This window comes from Nesoenas mayeri (genome assembly GCF_963082525.1).
Source record: "Nesoenas mayeri genome assembly, chromosome: 4".
Taxonomy (NCBI): Eukaryota; Metazoa; Chordata; class Aves; order Columbiformes; family Columbidae; genus Nesoenas; species Nesoenas mayeri.
The window spans coordinates 12,704,144-12,729,677 of NC_137540.1; the positions used below are offsets into that span (position 1 = coordinate 12,704,144).

General features: G+C 41.8%; 1 protein-coding gene across 1 annotated transcript in view; it reads left to right on the forward strand.

The window, feature by feature from the left end:
* Nucleotides 1-23,338, forward strand: part of AFG2A (AFG2 AAA ATPase homolog A) — a 197,001-nt gene extending 173,663 nt beyond the window's left edge. The window contains exon 16 of the mRNA XM_080344158.1: nt 23,026-23,338. Coding sequence (XP_080200284.1) covers nt 23,026-23,202 — 177 coding nt within the window. The 3' untranslated portion in view covers nt 23,203-23,338. The remainder of the gene's footprint in view (nt 1-23,025) is intronic.
* Nucleotides 23,339-25,534: the final 2,196 nt, after the last annotated feature.

Genomic DNA, 25,534 nt, shown 5'->3' on the forward strand with positions numbered 1-25,534 from the left:
AACAAAAAGGGAAACAGGAAATACGGGCAAATGTACCATTGTCAATGGGAAAAGTCAGGAGATTACTAAAACCAAATATGCCCTCCTGGGAATGGTAATCAATGTAAAGAAACGTTTGCAGCAAGGAAAATGGCTGGAAATTTGGAGAGAGTGTGAATAAATGCATTAAATTAAAAAACAAAATGAAACAAAGCATACACAAAAGAAACCCTAAAACCAAAACAAAACAACGAACCAGCCAGCCCCCCCCACACCTCAAAACCAAACACTTATAGCAAAAGTAGTTCGGATGATTTTTAAAAAGTGCTTGAAAATGCTGGCTTTAGAAGAGTAAATAGAGAGGGTAAGTGGAGAGAGGTGGTGAGAGCCACGGCCAGCGGCACCTCCCTGGACCACAGGAGCTGTTCTACTGGTGTCCCAGTCCCAGAGCTCCTTGAGCCTCTCCAAAGCACCAGCACAGAGACCCGGGCAGTGTCCTCCGGTGAGCATTGCTCGTGCTGTGGTTGCTCAAGGTGAACAAAACAATGTTACTGGTGTTAAAATGATAAACCCAGTCCAGTCCTAGCCCAGCCAGGATCTGCATAGAACAGGTTGTTCCCTGCGAGTCGGAACAACGCTGATAACATTTGGCAGGAATAGCAAATACGCATTAATATTTGCATTATGATAACAGATTGCGGCTGTTTTGAGGTTTAGATTTGATACTAATAATTCATCCTTGGTTTTGAGATGATTCCTGAAAGAAAGCATCTCTCTCCTACAGCGAACAGTCTTGAAAGTGTCCCATTTTTAAAACAGGGAGCTTTTGGTCTCTTTATTTTTACCATCCAGCAGTTTCATTGTACTTATGTTTAGCCTGCCAGGACTTCTTAGCACCAGATTTTTTTCATTTGTAAATAGCGAGGGGTTTTTGTTGTTTGTTTCTTCTTAATTCATATGCCGCATTTAAACAAAGCTTAATTAACCCCAGCATACAGGGAGAGGAAACAGTGTTCAGCAATAGAGAATGTAATTAGCTACATTTATACAGAAGTGATTGTATTACATAAATACTTTTTTATTATTATTATTTATTTTTGGTTGAGTTTGGGGGCTGGAAAGGGAGGGCAGGCATAGGCTCTATAAAAAAATAGTGGAAGGAGTAAGAAGTCTTCCATGGGTCTGGAAAACAGAAATATCATGAACTGTCTCTTTATTTCTCTGGAGAGCTGAAGCACTGGTCTTACTCTTAAAACTCTTTGACCGAGTCAGAGGTTAAATTTCAGCTTAGGAGGTTTCCAAAGCTTGAAAAAGCCATACAAGTTGAATCCTGTTCTCAAGGTGTAAACACAGGACCGGGCTGATCCGAGATACGAAGGCCAGTCTTTTTATTGGTTTTTATTAAAATATTTTGTTACTTCTGCTGCAAATTAACATGCGTTTGAACATTTTCTCTCTTAAGTATTGTTCAGTCTTCCTCATTAAAAAAACATTTCCTCAATAATAATAGGTTCCATATGTAGATGTACTACGTATGTAAAATGATACATATTAGTGTAAGTAATCACACATGAAAATGTGTTTTTTTGCTTTTCGCCATGTAATGACTCTTCCTGCTCCAGCCTTCTGCCCCCAAAACAAGCAGAACAACAAGAAAACGCAGTGAAAGGAAATCTGCAGTTTTAAACAGTTTTCCAGATCCCCCATTCTCCAAGTTCAGACAGAACTGGCAGGGACCGATCACTTGCTGCTCCAGGAGCAACACGACTCTGTGCGCAGCAGGGTCGATACGGAGCAAGCTGACGGGCCTGGGGTTGGGAAAGCTGTTCACCATGTGCCGAGCCTCAAAAATAGGGGCAGGTCCCTCCTTAAGGATCCTTCAGGCTGACCAGGGAGAGACTGACTCAGGTGCTCACAGCTGAGTGTTTGTTTGCTGAACGGCATCGCTGTGGTGAGATGGAAAGACTTTGCAGTACCTCGTGCACCATCTCAGAAACATACAGGGGAAGCACTTCTTGAAGAGAAGAAATACAAAACCTCTTTCCTTTTTAGAGGATTACAACAGTATTCTCAGCATTTACCTGTAGAAATAACACCTGACGTCCATTTCATTAAAAAACAAAACAACCAAAAAAACCCCAACAAAACCAGACTAACAGCTATAAAAAGCCAAGTTACCTTAGTTATGAACTCTCTGTATTCTTTTTCCTCTTTTGTGTATGATTTTAACAAAAGAAAGATTCCTAGTGTTTGTTTCAGCCTTAGAAAAAATTCAGAATGTTGAAAAGATTTTAAGTATTTAAGTTAAAAATTACTTTTTCAAGATTTTCTTTCAATTTTTCTGCTAAGTGTAATGGGTGAGGTCAAATTTGAACCTTTGTTTGTTTGTGTTTAGATTAAATTACATATTCCGCTTGGGAAATATTCTGTTCTCTTTTCAGCAAAAAGCTTTTGCAATTATACTTTTGCATTAGCTTAAAATTAACAGGCATAGAATTATAAAAGTGGTTAGTTTGGGGTTTTTTTGCACATATTGGTAAATGGCACTATTACTTCAGTATCATCATCCATTTTCAACTGTTTTCCTACTGCACTTCTTAATTGTTCTTTCATTAAGAAAGCTGAGCAGACAGGGCAGCACTAGCAGCCTGCAGGCTACACTTTCAGGTGGACACGTGTGTTTATATTTCTCCACTGTATTTTTGAGGGAAGACTTCATGCTCGAAAGATAACGCTTTCCATCTCAGGTGGAAATGGTAAAGTTGTAGGAAATAGGTGGTTGAACGTCTATAGAGGAATATTTAGTTGATCTGTATCTTAAAACTTATTCTGTTTTGAAAATGTATTTAAATGATTGCATGATTATACATAGTTGTGGGTGACTAATCTAGTCTATTGCTGCAGGTCATGGGAATAGTCATAAAAAGTATTTATTCTGAACGTGAACCCGGATGCATGCTTTCCTGACGTTTCCCATCTGGTCTGTAAGTAAACAGTAAATCAGATAGAGAAGAACTGAGGAAAGGGAAGAAGCGGGCAAGTGGGGAATCTGCAGCACTAAAACGGCAGCCTGAGGTGGTCTGAAGCTGCAACTTGTTTTCTCTCAGAAGCAAAGACAGAATTATTCTACATGGAACAAAGTTGTTCCGTAGACCCAGGAACCCACTGAGGTACAGCTGCTGCCAAACACAATTAAATCTTTATCAGAAAAGCACTGGTGGAAGAGTGCAGAGAATAATCCCATGCCCTTTGCTCACTAATGCCTTGTGCTGCAGCGGAGGCTGGCACTTCTCTGCAGGCTTCAGCCTGCGCTCTGTTTTCCTGAAACCAAAGTGTTTCTAGGATATTGCTGGTTCCATTTTGACAGCTCGCTGTTTCCTGTCATTATTGACCTTACCCATTTGTACCTCACCAGGTATATGAGCCAGAACATCCTCATCTAATGTGTGGTTTTCTGCTTGGCATTGGGATATCTGAACCTCTTTGCTGATTTATCCCAGGGATATTTCAGATGATCTCTGTGGGATATGTTTAGGGCTCTCAGCTGTGAGGACAGCACAAACGCATTTTCTATTGTATCTAAAGAGCCCACAGGAGCTCCTGAGTTATAAACTTCATGTATTGGCTCTATGAGTGGGGGAGGCTGGACTTGTGGTTGGCAGGAGAAACTGTATTTTGACATTGTCACCTCAATATACATGAAAAGCTTTAATTTCTAGTCAATTGTTTGCTCCGTGCTTATGTGTTTTACCCGACTTACATTTAATTCCAGTTGGGGAATCAGTCCCAAGGCTGTACAGTGTTGTTCCTCAGTACTTGTAGCCCAAACAGTTTTTCTCTTAGCCACAGCGGTAATTTCTCAGTCACTGAAAGGGGCCGTTTCATAGCTCCAGTGTCCTCATCTGGGAAACTTGCTCGTGGATGCAGCTCGCTCAGGCTGCCCGTGCCCTGCAACCCCTCTGATTTTCCTCACCTCCTTGCCTTCTTTCATGGGCCAGAGAAAGTGCGCGCTTTCTGTGGGAAATGATTGGGAGATTAGAGAGAAGAAGTTGGTTTCAGTCCAAAGGGTGGTGATCTATATTAGCACCATTTATAAGATAAAGCCAAATCTCTATTCTCTCTTACCTCGTGAGACTTCAGCCTAGGGCTAAATGCAGCCACAGACGAATGCTCTTTCTTGTACTTCTAAGGGCACGTCAATGTGAGGAAGTTATCCTGGAATGAGATAGAGTGTGAATGTAAATGCAGTAGTTGTTCCAGCATAATATCCTGTGTAGACAAGGTCTTGGTGAAGTGACTAAAAGCAATGGAATTACTTCAGTGGAAGCTGAGGACACCAAGTCCCCCCATGCTCCCCCCCCAGCAGCCAGCCCTGTGGGCAAAGGACAGGCTGAACACCCCATCTCCGTGTTTGTTTGTTTGTTTATTTGTGGGGATTCAATGTCTCACTGCTTTTTCTGTCAACGACACTTGTGGAAAATGTGATTTACTGTTTATTTTATCAATTGTCAGAATGGGATAGAGAGTGATGTCCAACAGTGTTGCTTTAGGTAACTTGTAAAGGCAAACCATAATTTGGCACCCAGAGTGTGAATGATGGGGACTATTTTAGCTCTGCCATCCCTTACTGGCTTTTGTCATTCCTACAGACTGGCACTGAGGCTTTGATCATCTCTGCAGGTATCTACGGTCTGTTGCTCTCAAAGGAGTGCGAAAGGAAAGCTGCTGGAAAGAGAAAATATATGTTTATGCTTCTCTTTCAGAAAAAGGTGAAACATTAATGTAGTGTTTGTGGTGTCAGAGCAGTATGTGTGTGCACATGCTCTTCACATGGTACTCTGGGAGTTAAGTAAGTCACCTTTTTAATGCTTGTGAGTTTGGTACAACATTTTTTAGGCCTATGCTATGATTCAGTTGTTACCTATTCTTTATGGTCTGCTGAAAATTAGTGTTTATTTTTAAAGTGCCTTTTTTCAGATTAAGTAGAGCATTAATTAATCAGTGTGAGGAACAGAGTGCATTTTTCTACCACAGCTTTCCATCATGTCAAAAACTCATTACCAGATGTAGAGATCATAAACAATCACACATGGCTGCTGCATGTAAATCATCTGCAGGATGAATTACCGCTGATGTCTTCTGATTAGATCACTTTGTCTTCCAGCTCATTAATACACTTTCAACCATGGAGAATATTTAGGTGCTAATAACTCACAAAGCAATATACAGGAGAGCATTAACTTACCATATTTGTTAAACATTTTAGTCTGGGTTTTTTTTTTCCCATAGTCTAGGCTACTCTTTTTTATCTTGAAAGAGCAGTTGCGTAGTCAAAATCTTCCCTTGGAATTGGTATTTGCTTCTGCAAGATCTGTAGTGATGGGATATACAGATAATCTTCCCAAAGATGATACTACAGAAATGAATCTGAAACTATTAGGCCAAAGTCTTTGCTGGCACAATCCCCAGGGGAGTTATAGTATCGCAGTATCACAATATGTTTGGGATTGGAAGGGACCTCAAAAGATCATCTAGTCCAATCCCCCTACTGGAGCAGGAACGCTTGGGTGAGGTCGCACAGGAACATGTCCAGCCGGGTTTTGGATGTCTCCAGAGAAGGAGACTCCACAACCCCCCTGGGCAGCCTGTTCCAGTGTCTGTCACCCTCACTGAGAAGAAGTTTCTTCTCAAATTTAAGTGGAACCTCTTGTGTTCCAGCTTGATCCCATTACCCCTTGTCCTGTCATTGTTTGCCACCAAGAAGAGTCTAGCTCCATCCTCATGGCACTCACTCTTTATATATTTATAAACATTAATAAGGTCACCCCTCAGTCTCCTCTTTTCCAAACTAAAGAGACCCAGCTCCCTCAGCCTTTCTTCATAAGGGAGGTGCTCCACTCCCTTAATCATCTTCATTGCCCTTTGTTACAGCAGCAGATAAATTGTCCTGAAGATAAATAAACCTAGTGAACGCCAAGATTTGCCAGTTTAACCGCCTGTTACCTAATAATTAGATCCCACTACAGTAGTTCCCATGGTAGTCCCTGGGACCAGTCTCACCAGCCACCCTCCTACCACCCATGCGCAGAGACCAGCTCCGGGCAAGGGGTCTCCTGGAGCTGCTGGAGATGGGCACGTCAGGCTTGTGCCTGCCAGCCCTGCATCCCACCAAGGCTGCCGTGGCAAGGCTGTGCTAAGCCTCCGGTGAAGCGTTTTCTCCATTTCTGGGAGATCTTGAAAGCAGAGTCACGTGGAAGGTCATTTCCATATAAACACATGCAGCAAACGATGCTGTAGGCTGAACATCATGAACTCACATCAGATTATATTTCTAATGAGAACTACACTACTTTGTGCCCATTTCAAATATGCAATGTTTGAAATTTTGAAATAGTGTCATATATGTTTATATATGGCATTAGAAGCAATATCCTGTGCTTAAATAATAAATGGTTGTGGTAGATGGTAACAACTTCAAAGTCACTGTAGATTCTTTCAGGTCTTGTTATTTCCAGTAGGTAGATGATACGTTTTTAAATGAGTACCTGTATATAGATGACGCATGTGTGGCCATTGCTATATGGCTTCTAACAAATTGGAGTCTGTCCCAGGGTTGGTCCATGAGGTTTAGGATGTGTGTGGGCACTGGTCCTGGGAAAGCAAGCCATTCCAAGTGTCAGCAGAGCTTGCTAGATGGTGAAAAATGGCATCTGTGGTAGAGCCAACCCCTATAATCCTACATTCAGTCCCTTAGAAAAGGAATAGCCAAGTGGCTGGCTCCTGTTTGGGTCTGGAGCAGAAGTGGCTTTTGCCCAACCCTGCCAAGGTCCCCGGTGTGCAATGTCTCCCGCACACCAGCGGAAGATCCCATATTTCTCACCCTTCTCACAGCCTTCTCTGAGAGCGCTGGTCACAGCTTCCTGCCCGGCGGACTTAGCAGAAATATCCAGCAGAGATTAATATCCTTGTACTAGACGCTTGTGTTTCTTCCCATTTTGCTTCTACTGGAGAGATCAGCATTTAAAAAATAGGTAGAAATCCTTAGTGACAAACTGTTTTATTGCCTGCTCTCTGCTTGTGTTGCAACATTCAGTGGAAGCTCCTGGCTTTCCATGACAGGTATTTAACAAGCTTAGATGTGAAATTTACACCTTGGGAACAGCAGATTCGGGTGACTGTGAAAATGAAGGGTGGTAGTTTGTGGCAGAGCTTTCTGTTAAATACATACCACATCAGGAGTTTGGGAACCCAGGATTCAACTGCTGCTGATCGGTGCTTTGCACACAATGGCCTACCTGTAACTAGTGTAACTATTTCATGTTAATGCCGTGTTTAAGATATAAAGTACCAAAGGGATGTGACATGTTGATATTGATCACAATTCCATTCTGTTACCAGTGCAAATATTTTAGCATTCTTAAAGTAATTGATTGAATCCTACGTTAGAAACTGTCTCTAGTTCCAATAATGGGTATTGTTGTGTCCAAAGTTTTGCAGAAACAGTTAAGTACCACCATGTACCATCACAACGTTGAAAAATGTCTTACTTGTTGATTGAACTTGTTCTGCTCATTGATTTATAGTTTCCATTTAGCTTTCAATTATGAAAAGCAGATAAGTGTTTTGGAATGTATTTAAGCATGTGCTTCACTTCAGTCACATTTACTGACGTCAGGGGAACCCGAAGCAGATGCTTGTGTGCTTTCAGGGATGCTTTCATGAAACAAGGAGAGCGGGAAAGAGAGAAGACTCTCCTTCCCTTTTTGGCTCTCCTCTTTTCATGTGTAACATATTGTGTGTCTGGTTTTGTTTAAATTCAAGGATGGCAAACAACCGCATTCTGTGAAAACTTCCTACTTCTCCCCCATCCTTCTTTATAGTTTGTTTTTTTTCTTCTTGTTATTGATATTTGGTAACCTGCAGAGACAAAGTGATGCGAAACTTTGAGGTCTTTATAGAGGAGTTTATTCTAGCGGTGTTTTTATAAAGCCCTGTGGTCCCACAGGTCCCCGGTTCCTTTGCTTGGTTTGCTTTTTTAAACACAGCTTTAGCGTGGACTCATGCTTCATTCACAGGGGGCTGTCAGGAGAGAGGTAGCAGGGAGATGGATGGGAGAGTCTCACAGCCCACAGTGCTTGATTGGATTGTCTCTTTATACTAAAATAGTGTTCCTGAAGCCTGTTCTAATCCCCTATAGCTCTCATTAAATATACAGGTACTTGTCAGCAAATTACAAGTCTATGAACCCAGAAAACCTGTGGGTTCTTCTGAATCAAGTGTGCCTAATGTTCAGATTAATTTGTATACGGAAATTTAAATGGAAGTGGCACTCATTGCATACTATAAATCTAAAATAACATTACAAAATAAGAGCGTGTATACAGACTCTGCATTTTAAAAGGGAAAGAAATCGCCAGTATTTTTGTTTGGAGATTTACTTTTTTCTTTTTTTTTCAAACAGTGAAGCATTTCCTGCCGTGTTTGCGACAGGATGTTTGTTGAATTCGCATGTATATGAGCGGTTACGTGGCTGTCATTGCTTTGCCAGCTACTCAATTAGTGTTGTGACAAACCAAACAACTGCTAAATGACAGCGCTGAAAATAATTGTGCTGGTTTCTCCGGGAGCATAAAGACTAGAGTATTCTGCCATCCATGTTTAAGGGCCATTTGCATTGCATCTAAAACATTCTCTAGATTTTAAAGGTGAGGAGAGGAGGATTTTGTAAATAGCCAAGAGTGTACATAGGTGTAGCATTAGCAGCTGAATGTCACATCTTTTTCTCTCCATCAAAGTTTGGGTTATGTGAATGGGGTTACGGTGACCCTAATTATGAAGCCTATTGCTGATCTCAGATTTCAAACCTACTCTTCTGTGTGCAAAAATGTCAGCGTAAACTCTTGTTGGAGTCGTGTAAACTTGATCAGGATCTTCTTTTCATGGAGAAATCGTATTATGAAATACATCTGTTCCCAATAGTTTTAAGAAATGCCTTGTGGCAATTAAAGCAATTGCTTGCTTAGAAAATAATACCAGGAAAATATCTAGCACTGTTTTACTGGTTTTCCCCTTCTAGATATACGCTGTGTTAAAGAGAAGGATCAGCAGTCCATCAATACTACATAAATTAAGAAGTCCCTCAGTGGCTGACTTAATAATCTAAGTAGTACGTCTTAGCTAAAGGAGAACTGAAAAGTAGCGTGCGCATTTACTGCATAGCTGGCTTGCTGTAAAGTTGTCAGGCAGTACTTATTTATAAACCTTGCAAACTGAAAAAAACTGATAAGATTACCATGACATGACAAATGCCAGCTATAAATAGATGTCTGACTTCCTGCCCATCTTTTCTTTCTCCTGCCCTTTATACTCCGCTCCGGTGTAACAGCCTGCCAGGGCTGTGCAGCTCCCCCAAGGTGAAGGTCAGCTCTTGATGTATTTTTGATCATCATGTAAAGTTCCCCTGTTAGTATGTGGTCCCTGTTTTAACCTCTTTGCAGATTCCTCCGATTATCCCAAATCACTTTCACATGGAGCTGAGGTTAAGCTTTATTTCTCTTGGCTTGTCCCTTCTGTAGCAGACACTTCCTCTTCACTTTGAAAGGACAAAGCGATGTTCAGCTGCCTGGGCCTGCGCCCAGCATTTGATTTATACATTATTTAATTTCCTTTAGAAAATTGGAAGCAGAACTTTAGGAGTGGAAGTCAGTCCTTTTCATTTGTTTAAGGATCTTTTAGGGCTAATATAATCATCGATAGTAGATGTCAGCATGATTAGGGTGACTTAAGGTAAAGAAAATTGAATATCAGGGGAAATTCTTTCATAATCAAGAGAGTGCCAAGATTTATAGCTGTGCGCAAGAGCTGTGGGTTATGAATTGTGGCATTAAAAAATGAAAATGGAAAATCATTGAGGTTTTGAGTGACATATTGAAGACACCTGCCTCCCCTTGCTGCACAGCAGACGGAGGCAAGAAAGGTTTGCGCCCTTTGCGTTACATTTGCAATCGTTTCTTGGACTGCAGTGCTCTCTGGAACTTAATTCAACCAACTAACTAATTCTGCAGAAATTCTTCAGTTAGTCCGGAGGTTTTCATTTGGGCTGACTCTGCATTCTCTTCTGCAATTAGGTCCACACATGCTGTGGAGTGACTGCCAAGACAATTTGAAAATTTCTCATGCAGTAGAGTCAGGAAATTAAAAATTAACTCTGGAAAGGGCATCATATCATATTTGGCAGTGTGGTTTGAATGCAGTGTCTACCAAGGGGTGGAAGTTCCTCCTCTTACCCATCAGAAAAAAAAAATAGAGTATGAACCTTGACATAATTCTTCTGTGGGATTTTGAATGATCCACAGCTGAGGGAAGTATCAGAAGGGGAGAGGCCTGTGGCATGCATGTGCTTATGGATACAACATGACTTACCTGTGGCCTTTAATTTAGTGAAATAGCATTTATTGACATAGAATTTCAGAGCTCTTGTGCTGCTCTTCCCAACATGGTTATGTCGGAGGAAAAAAAATACTTCAGTGCTGGAGTGTCACTGGGGCTCTATGCCTATTACCGAGTCTCTCAGAGTTATGGTATTTGAGTTGTAAGTCATTACTGCACTTGCGAAGTAGGAGACGCACGTTACAGCACGAGCGAGACTTTCTGAATTACAACAGCACTTTCTGATGCAGTCTGTGAACACACAGATCCCGCACTTTGTATGTAAACCTTTTGGTTCAAACAAGCATCTTCATGAATTCAAGCTGCTGAGGTGAGTAACAGTTTTGTGGTGTTGCACAAATGAAAGGAAGTGATGAAATTCAGCTTCCCCGTGACATGTCATGCATTTAAAACTTGCTGATACCACACAAACAATTGATATCACGAAGTCTTCTAGATACCATGGAAAGTATTAAACCTGATAGCAAGCAGGAAATGTTAAGAACATCTCCCAATCTTTACAATGCTGAATAATTGCAAAGTGGAGAGAAAATAGCACTTGTTTTTTGGTTCAGTAGAGAAACCAGTGCTTCTGTGCTGGTATCTTGTATGTGCTGTCTTCATTTCTTTTATCATCGTTCACTGTGTTTGGAGAGGAGCTAAACCACTCACTGTCCCAGTCTTAGTGTCTGTGCATCTAACATAAGGTGAGTAAACATAACAAACTGGAAAGTGGAAAGCTCACCTCTCCTCCTGCACATAGACAATCAAATCAATTCCTGAGCACACCTGATGAACTCATCTCCCAGTTAAGGGGCTGGGGACAGTACCAGCTGTAGAAATCCATGCTAGTAAGACAGAGCAGCATGAGCTACAGCATTGCCCATCGAATAAGAGGTCCTGTGTTTTCTGCTGCTTCTGCTAACGGCCAGCTTGGCACGTGCTGTTGGATGCTGTTGTCCTTAGCATCCTCCTTTACTCTTCTGTGCCATGCAAAGTAGACTGTTAGGTGACTTCTGAGCCTGGTCGATAGGCTGGAGCAGCACCGAGGGGAGCAGTTGTGCTCTACTGTGTGGTTATATAGTTTGGCCATATAATTCAGCGTGGTAAAATATTGACAGAAGGGAGGAGGAGAGCACCCGCAGCGCTGCAGGTCAGAGGAACAGGTGAGCATTTCCTGTGTATTATCCCAGCTTCCCCCAAAGATAACTGCTAGCTATTTTGAAGATCCAGTCTTGCAGACTTCTTATATGGAGGCTTGCAGTATGGGCTAAGACTGCGTTCTGTTCTTACTTTTCAGGCTACAGATTTGAGGGCGGGCTAGGATCTGTACCACCCACCGTACCAGGGGTTTCTCTCATTTTCTCGTTCTTCCCTTCCACCAAAAGCTCTCCCAGCCCAAGTGTCTGTCTGTCCTTCCTATTGCTCTCCATAATAGTTGTTTCCTTCATCTTTCTTTCCTCCTTTCCCTTCATAGCTGTTTGGACAAAGAGAGCTGATACAGTTCCTTTCTCTAGTGGTGAAACCAGGGAGAGCAGAATCTTTTCTCTGGCAGTGTATGCTCTGGTAGGTAAGCCAGTCCCACAGCAAGAGGCGCGCTCCTACAGGGAACCTGAGCGTGACCTCAATTTGCAACTGTCCCTCAAACATGGCACCTTGGGAACACTTCAGCTGCCCAGGCCAGTCCTGTTTCTGGCTGCATTAACATTTCTTAATGGCTTTTGAAGGTTTTTTAGCTGTGGTCCTTAGCTCTGTTATAGTGGACCTTTCTCAGCTCACTCTTGCGGCGTCCCCAGCTGTGCTGCAGCGATAGCAGCTCCTTCAGGTGTCATTCCCTCCTCCCTTGATTCCAGCCTCTGCCCTGGTGTTAGATGCTATCCTGGCAAATCTTCCTGGGGCCAAGAAATGTGGGAGACACCTGGCATTATCTCAGTGACTGTGAAAACAGTAATACCATAGGTGGCAGTGTCTACAGACAGCCTTCCTCAAATGTTAAGCACCTGCTTAGCAGGTGTGGTCACTCTCACCTCCCTCTGTCACTGCTGGGGAAAGGTAGATGCCTCTCCTCAGGGCTTGGGTGACCTGAGGAGCCTTCTGGGCACCCGCAGATTAGTGCTTTCTTTGCAGAGAGCCCAGAGCTATTGTGCTGCGATGCAAATACCAAAGGCGAGGGCTTAAAGTCGGGAATGCTGAATCTAGAGTGCTGCTGCGGCCAAGGACAGCAGATGCCACAGGGTTCTTAGGGAATCCTCATGGCTGAAAACTATTAAGCATAAATCTCTAGCCTTAAACTGCTTGAACATAAAGCATCTTCTTTAAATGAAGAGAAATGCAAATGACCCATTTTCTAAGTCTTTGTAGCACTGGAAATGCGTGTTGCGTTGTCTTGTGTAGACAAGGAAGGAAGGATCGAAAGCACAAGAGACCGAGGAGGTTTTCACAATAACATGCACAAACTGAGAAGGAGTTTGTGAGTGCGAAAGAGAAGAAAAAGAGGAATTTGCTAAATTAGATCTGTTATCCAAGGAGTAGCAGATCCGGTTATCTGGAATACTGAAGTGACTTTCAAACGTGACATGATTCAGTTCTCTCAGCTGCAGGAGGACACTCAGATGACAAGTTTTAATGTTAACAATGCAAAAACAGATACCTTGTTAATGTGGTCACTCATAACTTTTCACGGAAGGTAAGTGACAGCTCTGACAGTTTCTTGCATTTCAACATTTTACCTTATGCTGCATCATTCTGTTCTTTGGTTTGTTCCGGGAGTGATGGGGGCCAATGATACCGGTGACAAGCTGCTCCACTTGGGGGGCAGCTGGTACTTTTGGGCAGTGCTATGGGTCCCTCATGGTACACACTCAGTGATTCACTGGACTGAGGAATTCTAGACCAGAAGCAGTGGGCCACATTTAGCTACGGACCATACTTAGTAGACACAAGAATACACCTTGTGGGATGTGTCATTCAAGGTTTTTATTCAAACTAAAAGTGATTAGCAGATATGCTGTTACTGCCAGTAGAATTTTATTAAGTGTTTTATGACTGAATAACTCAAAATACTGGTTTCTTTTTTCAAGCATGAACATCCTAAATCCTGGTAGATCGAGGGGTGTCAAGTCAGAACACTGAGATCCTTATGGGAAACGTGGGGGCTGCCCACCTGAAAGGGTCATTCGCAAGGCCACCTGCACCAACAAATGCCTCTCTGTATACACACCAGGCATTTACTTTTCTTAATTAGACACATCTTGCATTGGTTTTGAATTGGCCAATGAGTGAAAAACAAGTTGCACAAGAGAAAGCATTTGTATGTAGGCTTAACATGTCTCTCAGCTTCCGTGTGGTGTAAACCCGCTTTCTGCTGCAGTCTCATCCCCCCCTGCCTTTGCAGTTTTCCTCCCTTGCCTGCCTTCCCGCCTGCATCCTGAGTGAGCCAGTGCAGGGTGCTAAACCAGGAAAAAATACTCTCTTCTGTGCTGCTGCATTGGTTTTCTGCTGCTTAGCACTTGAACAGGCTCATCAAGGGGCCAGAGCAAAAAGAGGTGGTGACCAGTGCATCACTGATTTAGACTGGAAGCACAGGTCACACTGTCACGTCTGTCTTACTGCTATTTTATTGCCTTTTCATTCCATTAAAACATACCCCTTACATAAACCCTTAACTCAAGATAATTGTGGGTACACCACTTTTCTTGCTTTATATATTTATATCATTCTGTGTTTTTCCTTGCTATCATTACTCATTTTCTTGCAGAAGCAAAACTTGCAATAAAACTTAAGTTCTTTACCAGCCTTTTTGCTTCCTCTTTAAGGAGTAATAACCGCACATGGAGGCATCTGGCTCTGGCCAACAGCATTGCTTTCCAGGGCCGACTGTCCCCCCAGCCGTGTTGTGCCTCCCTGGAATACAGGCATGCAGTAGCTCTCCTCCCTGATTTTCTTGGGAAACATGAGCAGCTGGGTACCTTGGGAAGCTCCAAGAGGTAAACTTAGAAACAGTCCAAAATTCCTCTAGCATTCTGCTGAGGAAATAGATACTCCACAGGAGACATCTCGCACCTTCCAGGAACTGAGACCAAATACATGAAAAATCAGGAGAGCTTCCATTAAGGACATTATTCGGCTTGCAATCGAAAGGCCCTGCACAGCAAATGTCTTTTCTCTCTCCTTGCCTCAACTCAGGATGTGTTTGCAGAAAGCTCTCATCTCTCTTATTCTCATTTTCATAGGATTTGTGTGCTTTCTAGCCAAATTGATAGAAACACTAAGACTCCAGAAGATCTGTTAGACTTTCTGGCCATTATTTTTAACTGAGTTTGTTTGCTTTGACTGTGTTGTATTATGGTATCTCATAGGTAGGTAACTACAAATATGGTTGCTATTAACCTGCTATGCAAGATTCGCATCAGAGACAATATTTGCTGTGGCTCTGAAGACAGGATGAAAGGGACAGTTAAAAAACAAAACAAAATAAAATAAAATAAAATATTTTAAAAGCCAAACATGAAAAATTATTCTTTTTCCTTTCTACTGGGTGGATTCAGAAGTTTAGGGCTCTTTTAATGGTGATATAATGTAATAGAAACGCTGCTGGAGTAGAAAGGAGTTGAAAGTTCTAGACTGGCCATGCTCTATCGATGGAAAAAAACACATATTTTTAGGGAAGGGAGGACACTTCTCCCAATTCTTTTTGCAGAATTGCTCTTATTTGCTTTGTTTGGGTAAGAGTCTATGGCATCCACTACTTTCACAGGTTAAACTTGAGAAAAGAATTACAGGTTTGAGAAGCAAATGCATGCATTATTTTTCGGTGCAAGAAATACAGAATAAGCTGAATGTATCACCCAACCTCATATCTCTCTGCTTCAAAATCTGAAAAGCATGCAAGCAAACGCAACAACTAATTAATAGCTACACTATGATAGGTTTCATAAGGTAGAAGCTGACAAATCTGTTTTGTAGTTTTTTCTTTTGTCTTGCTTTTCTATAGAGCAACTTAGGACAGCTATAGGTAACAATGTCGTCCAAGGCTTCTAGCTTTACATTTTCAGTTGCATAATTCAATCTGTCTTGCTAGCTGCATGCAGCAAAATAGCATTGGCTCTGTGTACAGGTCCTCCATAGTAACAGCGTACTGTGAGAACACAGGATTCTGTTAATTACTTTTAATTAAATGAGTGTGTATGCACACACGAGCACATGCACGCACACACACACACGTATGTGTACATACAGAAAAACTGTTTTTCTAGTGGTTTGGCTTCCTTTTCCTCACTGAAGGGAAGTTAAACTTTCTCATTAAATGTTTATATAAAAATGAAATAATTCTGAGGTTAACCAGAAATGCAGCTTAATCTTGTATAGAAACATGTGTGACTTTTTCTCTTTTTTTTTTTAAGTTGCACAAATATATCTGAAACTTGGAGTTGGCAGAGAGTGCTGTTTAAAAATATTTAGTCTCAGCATGTAAAAACTCGTTTTGTTACGGAATTCTTTTGTGAAAGGTGTAGCTATGCCATGGCTCTGCCAAAGTGATGGGAGCCATATCGGCAGAGTGTGTTTTGGAAAATAGCTGCATTTTGGGCTTGCAGTTAGAAAAGTTATGTTGGAATTTACGTGTTTTATATATTGCTTGGAAGGATAGCACAGCCAGTAATATTTTTTAAGAGAGTGGAAAGAAGAAAAAAGAAAGCTTGCAGATGGAGTCAAAGTTTCGCTCTGTTAGGACATGTCGGGATGAGCAGAGGTATGTATGATGACAGTTCGCCTGTACCACGGAAGGCTCCAGTTTATTCTCTTTAGCTGTCATCATGTGCATAGTTATGAGACATACGTTTAATTTTGGCTACACACCTCCTCTTTCCCTTCTCTTCCCTGGGCGTGTTTAAGCTTTATAGAATAGTAAGAGCTACTGATACATGTGATACTGTCTGCTGCCCAGACACAACCCCTGCTCGCTTTTGGTACTGTCAGGGCAATTAGACGCAGCATTTTGTGGTCCTTGCTGTCTCACTCATTGTTGCCATGATGGCATTGTCCCACAAGAGCAACTGGCCAGTTGTGTGGCTCAACCCCTTGCCAACAAGCCAGATGTGACCCAGGCAGGTAGATGAAGTGAATCTGAAGCCTCGTGGCTGAGAGCAGGAGAAGGACTTGGTCCCTGCTGTGGTCCCCCAGGGCAACTGTGGCCACCATGGGAAGAGCTGAGTGGGAACCATGGTCTGGCCAGACTGGCTGTATTCAGGTGGCGCAGCCACTTCATGTCCCCGCTCAGCACCACAGGTAAGATGTGGGCACCCACACGCATGGTCCCATGCACATCAGTCTGCAAAATGACACAAATAGGCAAACTGTGGATTAAATACCAAGTCAAAATTTGGGCCTGTCTGTTCCAAAGTAAAATCACCTACAGACATCATTAAAGGAATTGGTTTTGTTCAATTACATTTCCGATAACAACTTCTCATAAAAGAAACCAAGAATAGCAGAGATTGTTTGCTCAGCCTGTTGGATCAGAGACATGAGATACACATAATACCTGTCCTTTTTATTTAAGAATTGTAAAGGTGCTGCCTCAGCACTACAGGCATGTTTTAAAGTAGACTAACCAATATCTGCTCCTGTTGAATGTCTCTTTAATAAACAAGGAAGAAGGAAGTCTATCTTTTTATAAATTATTTTTAAGGGTTAGATCAAAATTTATTAGAGCAATCAATTGTTTCATAGTTATGGAAACTTTTTTTGCTAAGTGGAACAAGATTTATAGTGGTCTGTAAGAATTTCTTATCTCAAAGAAGCGAGAAAAGGCACCTTATCTTGTACTTTCCTGTTTTATATATAGACCAGGCAAGTAGGAACACAAGAGAAGTACTGAATTTAAGCCTTTTTGAATTACATCAAAAAGTCCACCTGTCACCACTTAAAAGCCACTCAGTTTATCCCATTTTAAATAAAAGTGTATTGGTGACATCTTGAAATAGTATATCTATCTTTAATAGCTGTATGTTACACAAAAGCATTATCTAGGGCAGCATGGTGCTGCGGTACCTGAGCCCGTTCAGGAAGACCACCTTGCACATCTGCAGCAGCGCGGGAATGCTGAAATGGGATAAGCGAGCAAAAATTCCCCCAGGCAATCCAGCAGGTCTCTGCTCTGGGTGGAAGGGGTGTTGCTTGCTCTGCTCTCCACCCCTCCCATGCCGACCGGTGCTTGGTGAATCCCCCTGTGAGCCCATCTCAATAACCCAGCGGCAAGCGAGCACTTTTTCTTTCTTTTCTTCTTTTTTTTCTCCTGGGTTGGTTTTCTGGTGTTCTGGTGCATTGAATCAGTTAATGAAAGGGCCAGCTTAGTGCCAGAGCCGGCACAAGGGATGAGTGGGAGGCTGCAGCGGGTGGTGCCTGCACAAAGGAGAAGGGGGACAGAGGGGCCACGGTGTCCCACGCTTGGAGCAGGAGTGACCTGCTGGGGGTGGCAAAAACCTAGAAGTATTTGCCTCTCTGAGGTATTTACCATCTCTGCCCAGCATGGCATTGAGCTTCATACAGATCCCTCGCAGAGAGTTGTGTGCTGCTGGAGTTGCACTAAATTCAGAGATTTATGTCAGTTTTAGTACACCGTCAGCAACCTTTCCCTGGTACTGCCTTTTAGCCTCTCTGCCTACGGCACGTCTTCTCCCCATTTGTTTTCTGTTCTCACTTTGGAAAGGCTTCCATGCTGAGCTCTGTCCTCAGCCAGGTGAAGGCCCTGGGAGCTTTCTGACTTCCCCCGTTTGGTGGGGATAAGGCTGTTGCTTTCCACAGAGCAGCTTCTGACACAGGGCTAAGAGGGGGTGCCAGCCACAGGGAGGAGTTTCCCTGAGAGAGAAGCAGATGTCCTGACCCAAGAGTCATTCATGTCTTTTTAAAATGCCACGTATGGACCTTTTATCTCTCCTTAACAGAGTGGGAAAGCAAACTCCCCAGACCTATCCCTAATCCTCCTTTGAGGCTGCCTGGTGGGCGCGCACCACAGAGCGCTGGGTCCCGCAGGTAGTTTTCATCCAGGAAGCCCCACAATTTGCAGCATTCACAAGCCGCAGGGTACTATTCTGTTTCCAGGCTCCTAATCCCTGTTACACACAATCCCTTACAACTTTAACTGGTGGGGTGGAGGAGCACGTTAAAAAGGAAGGAAAAAGGAAAATGAAACACAATGTCCAGCCAGGCAGTGGCTGCCAGTTACTGCGCACACAATCGACACCAGCTGCAGCCCAATTAAACCCGACATTCACAGGTGTTCCCTACAGACTCTGCACTAACAAAACCACTTTCTTGAAAATACCTAAGGCTTTAACACAGAAGCTCATTTCTCTCTTTTTTTTTTTCTTTTTTTTTTTTTTTTTTTAAAGTTCTTTACAGCTATTTAGAGCACTTTAAATACAAAGAAGCTGAAAAGGACTTTCAGTCTGCTGGAAAGAGTTGGTGGTTAATGCCAGAGTGGGGGAGAATCAGCCAAGCTCAATCAGCCAGTGTCACCATTGGTTTCGGGAGAAAGATGGGCCATGCTGAATGCTGTTTATTCAGGGAACAGTAACTGGCAATAAGCATTTTATTGTCGCTGGGAGTGAAATGGGGAGGGAAGGAACAACAAGGTGTAAATCCATTTCTTTTTGGTACACATCATTATTTGCACCATAGCTGTGAGCTTGTATGTGGCTTTGCTTGTTGCTGATCTCTGTGTGTGTGTAGTTCAGATAGCAGATTTTAGTTATTTCCTCCCAGGATAACTTTATATAGTTGCCTTTTTATTTTTGAAGTAAAACTCTAAATTAGTTGTTTAGTTTCTGATCTTATAGCACTCATTCAGATGATGAATCAGTCCTTTAAAAAACAATAATCTGTTTTAAACACATGAATTCACAATTATTTCCATGCTAAGACAGGGCTGCAGACAGCAGACTAATGCATAGGTCAGCAGTTTGCTCCCATTCCATTGAAAATGAGAATTGTGTTTGTTAAACTTTCATTTATAATGATATTAATAATCAAACTAGGGCATATTCTGGTACTTACAGACTCAATAGTATTCAACCATGCCTGGCTGGCTATCCATCTCTGCAATAACACTCCACACCTCAGTGGTTATTGCGTAATTACCTGCTGCCTGGTCTGTTGCTGTTTAATTACTGTTGTTTCTGACAATCACTTAATGTCTTCATTACTGCTCTAACAGCCAACGCTGAAAGTCACTCTCTGTTCAGATGCAGTCAAGAACATCTATTTTGTCCTTCAATACATTGAGCTGCAATTTTGCCTTTGGAACAGGGCTAAGACACGATCCCTATTCCTCACAGCACACAGAGAACCAAGAGAGTGCACTTGTTTGTGTTTGGGTTGGTTGGGTTTGTGGTTTGTTTGTTTGTTAATGCTGAAAAGGTAAAAATGGCAATCCCCTGGATTTATATTTGAAAATAATTAAGCATTGTCTTAAAACTGGCAGGTAGGTAATACTGGTTCACAGCATTTATTTATAGGGCAGGCAAAGGCTAGTGATGGTGATAGATGCAATGGAGAGAAAAGAAAATCATCCGGGCTGCAAATTCACAAGTATATAACTTAAATTAGGTCTTGTCACTCAGAAAAAGATGCTGGAGCCAGTGTGGATAATTTTCTGAAGAAAATAATCTCTGTGCTAACATAATGGCAACTGCAATAGCAGGAAGGGAGCTGCCAGCAGCTCACCCATGCCTGACCCAGACTCAGCCCCCCGACAGCAAAAGGATGGAGCAGAAGGAGTGAAGATGGCATGACAGACAGTCTGAACTGCGGACAGGTTCTGCAGGAGCAGGGACTGAATCACTGAGGGCTCTTCAGCTTGCAAAGACTTGACTGGGAGGGGATGAGGTAAAACCCTGTAAAACCGTCAGTGATATGGGGAAGGTGAGCAGGGAACAACAGATGAATCATCGTTCTCATAACACAGGAACTAGGAGGCGCTTGTTGAAAATTCCAGGTCAGAGACAAACAAAAGTGCTTTTTATACAATGTGTGATTAGACCGTGGTACTCATTGCAGGGTGGCGTTGTGGAAGCCACAAGAAGTGATTTAAGAAAGTAATTGGACAAATTCATTGAGGATAAGCATGCTGCAAGGTTTAAAAACTTATGATCTAGATACAGCCTCTGGTTTTGGAGTGCTGCTAAGCCTGGGAAGGATCCCTATCTTGCTGCAAAGCCACTGTTTTTCTTCCTTTTTTGTCAATTAGCCTCTCCTGCTACCTTTCTTCTTTCTCTCATTTGACCCAGTTAATACTGTTTGGTTTTTTTAAATAGGCAGAGATGACATTTTAAAACCCTTCAGTTGCTTGGTCGAGTATGAAATGTCGTAGCGTGACTATGACAAGAAATATCTATGAATAACCAGCAGACCCTAGGCCAATAACACAGTAGATTTCACCAGATGAATTCGCTCTCATTTCACTGTGGCGTATGACTACTTGTGTTTGCTTTCCATGAGCGATTTAGCTTTACTAGCTAGTGAGAATGCTTGTGAGGACTTTTTTTTTAAGTTTGCATACTTGAATGAAGAAAAATAATCAAACTTGCCTTGTCGAATCTCTTACTTCAGAAACCTGATATCCTGGGTTAGCCGAGGAATGGAAACAACGCCATGTGATTTCTGTGACCAGATGCGAGGGCACAAATTCTAAACACTGCGCCGTAATGCTTGCTGTTTATTACTCAATAACATACAAAATATTTAGTCCACAAAAATTCTGAGTGCGGCCAGGAAAAAAGAGAATGATAATTCATGCTTTAAAATTCTTTCCTCTTCCTTTAAAAGCAGTTCAAATACTCCTCAGAAACAAACACAAAATTTGGCTCAGTCTTTAGAAATAAAATTCAAACAAAAAAATTGTATGTGGAGGTTGATTATGGTCACTGTTACCCATATCCTTGGCAGAGTATGGAGAAAATGAAAAAAAAGCATCATCAGAAGTATGAGCTTGTGGGCAAATCTCTCCTAAGTGTATCAGTGTACAAATGAAACAGGAAGAAATAAGACTGGCGGTGCTGTTCTTTCTTTTTTGGATCTGCCAACTTGACAGTCTCTCCTTCAGCTTGTCCTGCAGTGAAACATTCCAGCTCCTAACAAGCGAACGTCTTGTGCTGTAGTGATACCCTACTTCATAATGTTGATGCTATGGATCAGTGATGGTCTCTGTGAGCAGAATAGATTGGTCAAAACCTACTGTACTGCATTTTGGGTGTTTTTAATAATACATGTGAAAACCCCCAGAAGGTCTCTTCCTTTTTGTTTTGTGGAAAACTTGCATTTACTGCCAGATATATCAAGGACAAACAGACCCCTCCTTCAAAGATCAGCACAAGTTTAGAGTCCAGGATGCTTGGGATCTGTTTTTCCATCAACTGTGTTCTCCCTTTTGAAAGACTTCTGGTTTTGGTGTTAGGTAGGGATGGAGGAGGACTTGGATCTGGTTTGGTTTTTTTTCCTTTTTAAAGTGGTTTTATATTTGTGTTAGAGATAGGGAAACAGTCACACCGTCTACCTAGAGAAAAACCTCAACAGAAAGACCAAGATCCCCGCATTACTTTCTAGATGATGTATTACTTACCTCTGCAAGAAGCCGGTGCATTAAATCTCAGCTACGCTTCCACATTTAACTGTCTCTGAAGTCCTGAAAAGCATTAAAATGCATAACAGCAGTGTTTGGCTTCACTGCTCATTAGAGCAGCACAGAACTAATAGTAATATTGTTGTAACTTGACAAAGCCATCCAAATCCATGCATGTTTTCTTGTGAAAGCTTCCTAAACATGCTGCTAAATCCTCTAAAAAGCTACTAAACGGCTTTGGCAACCATTAGCACAGCAGAAGCGAGGGAACTCTTTTCAGTAAGTGAACAAACAGAGAAAATATGCTGAATAGCTGGACAAATGTGTTTCAGCTGGCTCTTTCATTTACAGATATAAGGGAGCAGTCAATATCAATCACTGTTTTCCCTGTTGCACTGGAAATCACAATATCTCTTTTCATTCCACAAGCTCCTTTCACCACAGTAATGTGTCTTTAGAGTGACACTGGCATCAGTCTGTTTCCGCTGTCTGAAGTCCAGAGAGCTTAAAAACACATTGCAGGGTATGAGACATTAACCCTCCTCCCCTTCCACACAACCTTCTCCTTCCAGCCTTCCTTCCCGAATTAATTGTTTTTACTTCTTTCCCAGCGTAAAGCTGAGAAAGAAAAGTGCCCGTAGAGCCTGGGAATATCTGCTCTTGTGCTTTGGGGACAGAAAAATGTACTGCTGTTTGCCGGGCTTTTAATTTATCAGGTGTCACGGGGAGTTTAACACAAGGTAATATGATTATCAAGTTAATTTGCCACATACTGTAATATGAAATGTAATGTTGCTGTGGTTTGGATTTCGAGCTATATCCTGTTTCTTGGACACGCCAATCACCTGCAACCTAATTTATTAAAAAAACAGCAACTCTGTGGCTGTGAGTATCTGGTATTTGGAGGATGCTGGTATTCTTGTGCTCACTTTCTTCTTTTCGAGTAATACATTTTGTAATAACAACGCTACGTGCTGGGATTTTTTTGTTGTTTCTTCCAGATAACAGCAGTCTGCAGAGAAGCAGCCCTCCTGGCTCTTCAGGAAGACATAGATGCCAAATGTATTGAGGAACGGCATTTTCGGTACGCGCTGACTGTCGTCACCCCAAGGATTCCCGATTCCTTAATCCAGTTTTATGCAGATTATCAGCAGAAAAGTGGACTGCACGCGCTTTGAAAGGCAAATTAATACGTACTCCCTTTCGTGGTGTGAATAGCAAATTTCCTTTGTAAAGCTGTCAAAAGCTGAAGAATTTTGTATTGAGATTGGAATGCCCGAAGTTAACTGTGGTGCGGAATCAACGTAATAAATGCCCATGTGGAACTTTTGAGTGTAATAGAAATTGTCAGAACTTTGTATTTTACAACTTAAGTGGTATAATCTGCATTTTAGAGGTAGTAAGATTGCTGGTTTAAGTCTGTTTATCTGAGCGTATATCCATGTATCAATAATGATAAAATTCTGAAGTTTGGGTGGATTGTTGGCCCTGAAATAGTGCCAATGAGCATCTTCATTTGCTCATGCCTCGACCTCAGTTTAATCGCAGGGACCATCCCAGTGAGGCTCAGAGCTGGGGAGCGGCCGCACTACAGCAATGCTGAAAGTTCTTCTGAATCTTTTGATTTAGGATCCCCAGAAAAGCTGCCGAACAGGCTTGCTGAACACAGAGCTTTCTGAGATAAAGCTAAGGTATCCGGGTTGATTATACCAAAACCTTTATCTTTGGTCTTCAACAACTCCTTTATACCCAGGCACCTGAAAAATTGTCCATCCCCAGGCCGGCTGTGCATTTCAGAGACGTGAACTGCATCTAATTCTTGGCCAACCTGAAACCACTGCCAGGCGTTGGCAAAAGAACCTTTTTGCTGTTTGTTTCCATCAAAAGAAGTGGGAATGATGATTGGTAATTTCAAGTTGGCCACTTAAAATCCTAATGCATCCTAATTAATGAATAAGAAAACCTCCTTGCAAAAGCTGTTATGAACGACCACAAAATAGTTCAGGGACAGATAAAATCTTTTCAAATTATTTGTTTGTTATACCATCTGTTGAAATGACAACAGGTCCTTACGGGCTCTCTGCTCTTGCACTCAGGATGAAATGTAATTAAGTAAATTCATTTTCAGCATTTTCCCCCACATTAGAAAGACCGAGCTTTTCGATTCCAGACATGAAAAATAAAGGGAAAGGGAAAGCAAAATCAAGACAAACTATAACAAAAATTAAAAAGGTGACAAAACCTTGAGTTTCAGTGAGCAATTCTGTGTTTTCCCCGTGTTTTGCAGGTAAGTGGAAGAATTTGGAGATAAAAATTTTAGCCAAATCCTGCTTTTATTTCTTGAAGTAAACAAGAAATATTGTTTCAAGCCTTATCACATGTACAGTTATTTTAGGGGTTTGTTTTTTGATGGTTCTTGTAGTCATTACATATGTATCCATGAGAGAGTTATAAATATTTAGACGTTTATATCCTTTTATGAGAAATGTATATATCTAAGATATATTTCTACCATATTTACTTCTATTATCAATATGAAATTAAGGATTAATCTGTTGGCCTTGATTTACTTAGTTCCATTCGGTACACAATTCTTAGCTTTTAAACAGAAATCTACTAGTTTAAAATTACAGTTTTTCTATTACTGTTATTCTAACCTCTTGTTGCCATAATTAGCATTTACTTTTACTATTTCTGGAAAGGATTAGAGGATGAGGAAAAGCAGGTAGTTTACTTAGTTCATCTGATGTATGTGCAGGTTTATTCTTTTTTCATAGTTTGACTCATACACCAGACAGAGGGAATTAAAAACACGATAAACTGGAAGAATTGCCTTGAGGATCAAGACTGCGTTTGAAACTACTTTATCCTTCTTTTCTGCAGTGTATATACTCCAACTGGAAGCTCAGGATGTGAACCATTTATCATAACAATTACGTTTCAGATGTTTCCAAAAATTAAATGCCATACACTTATCCCCTGGAATTTTCCTGAAGGGAGGAAGCAGAGAATGTAGTTTTTACTGCCAGTAACAAGTTCTGTTTGTAATTCTGTATCCTAAAAATAACACTACCTGGTGCTCCAGATGAGCAGCAGAACTAGATGGACATTCTCTGGGAAGTGCCCAGATCCCTTTGGAACGTGCACCAAGGCATGAATCTGCCCTGAGAACAGGAATTTGCCGCCCTTTGCGTTCGTGGGCTCCTATTGCCATCAGAGGGAGTTTTGCACATTGAATTTTAGGACATGAGGAGGGCATGCTGGCCTGTGGCTGTCGTTTGTGCCTTGGGAAAAACCCATCCCTGCAAACATTTATCCTCTCAGCCGCATGGTACCACATTTATCCTCTTGGTACGTACCTCCACGCCTGAAGTGATTTTAAATGCAGGAAGTTGTTCTTTCTGTCGTTAGGTTTGTGGAACTTGACTTTTTAAAAATCCCTGGGTTTATGTTGCTCCTAACTATTCCATTTGGCAGATTTGCTCGTCTGATGTCGCTCAAAATCCTACT